The following is a 1166-nucleotide window of genomic DNA, read 5'->3' on the forward strand; positions in this document are numbered from 1 at the left end:
AAATCACAACCCCATCCCCCTAAACCTCTTAGCCAAACCATCATCATTTCTCCCACATCCAATACTTACACACTCATACACATTAAACACACGCTTACCCGTACACAGTGGTCTGCAAAAGAAACTGGAAAATATAATTAACCAATCATCGTATTAAAGCCTTGCACTACTCATTCATGTTGCTTACAGATTAAAGCAATATAGATTCTGTATCTTTTGGCAAATTTAGATTTCATATCCGATACGAATCGTCCGATATACGGTCACTCAAAATTGACCTGGGAAAAAAATGAGACTTGGCAAAACTGTGCGACATCAAAGAAACGCAACAGTGTGTTTGCCCTTGCTTTGGGGTCCATCAATATTGGTGGGGTGGACTTACATTGCGAATCAAATGAAAGGAGAATTCTTTAAATGAGAATTTAGTATCTGCCATAAACACTATTAGATGTATTATATGTTTTTATTATGATAGTTTCAAACTGATCCGAAAAGAGCAGTCACAAAAAATGCTATGCAAAGCTTGGACTTAACGTTAGATGTGCAAGGTATTGTTGAGGAGCCATTGGTTTTGTACAGAGCACGAACCCTTTGAATCATATTATGTCATTCCATCACAAATATCACACAGTTGCAAAAAAGCTTCTGAACTGGGAACAAAGTCGTGTGTCTTCAGCTTCTGTTTCATAGGGTTCCACATACTTATAGGATTCATAAAATCGGGTCTACCAACTGATAACCGCTCCATCTCTTGTATGATTCGGTTTTCCAAAAAATCTCCAGTGGTGTTGGCCCTCTGAGAAGGTGCTTTGTTATGCATGAAGATGTCTTCTTGAATGATACCATGACGAAAATAAGGGTAAGGCATGACGTTCTAGCACCACTAAAAGAAAGCCTTCCGTTGATGTACACGAGTGCGATTTTGTTCTTTCTAGCCCCATTTAGTCGCCTTTTTTCCTCACCCACAGATGACATGTCCAAAATCTAACTAACGTATTATTCCATACGCAAAAGGGTTCGTTCTCTACCCAAAAACCGATGATTCTTAAACAAAATACAAATTAGCACATTATATTAAGATCAAATTCATCGCGGTTAAATTCCATTCATTTGATAATTAAACCAATGATAATAATAATAATAATAATAATAATAATAATAATAAT

At 36.6% G+C, this 1166-nt stretch overlaps 1 protein-coding gene across 1 annotated transcript in view; it reads right to left on the minus strand.

The window, feature by feature from the left end:
• LOC101849408 (transcriptional regulator ERG) overlaps positions 1–868 on the minus strand; it is a 19806-nt gene extending 18938 nt beyond the window's left edge. Inside the window, exon 1 of the mRNA XM_013088101.2 lies at positions 730–868. Within this exon, the coding sequence (XP_012943555.1) occupies positions 730–868 (139 nt within the window). The remainder of the gene's footprint in view (positions 1–729) is intronic.
• Between the last annotated feature and the right edge of the window lie 298 nt (positions 869–1166).

This window comes from Aplysia californica, unplaced genomic scaffold (genome assembly GCF_000002075.1).
Source record: "Aplysia californica isolate F4 #8 unplaced genomic scaffold, AplCal3.0 scaffold00686, whole genome shotgun sequence".
NCBI lineage: Eukaryota > Metazoa > Mollusca > Gastropoda > Aplysiida > Aplysiidae > Aplysia > Aplysia californica.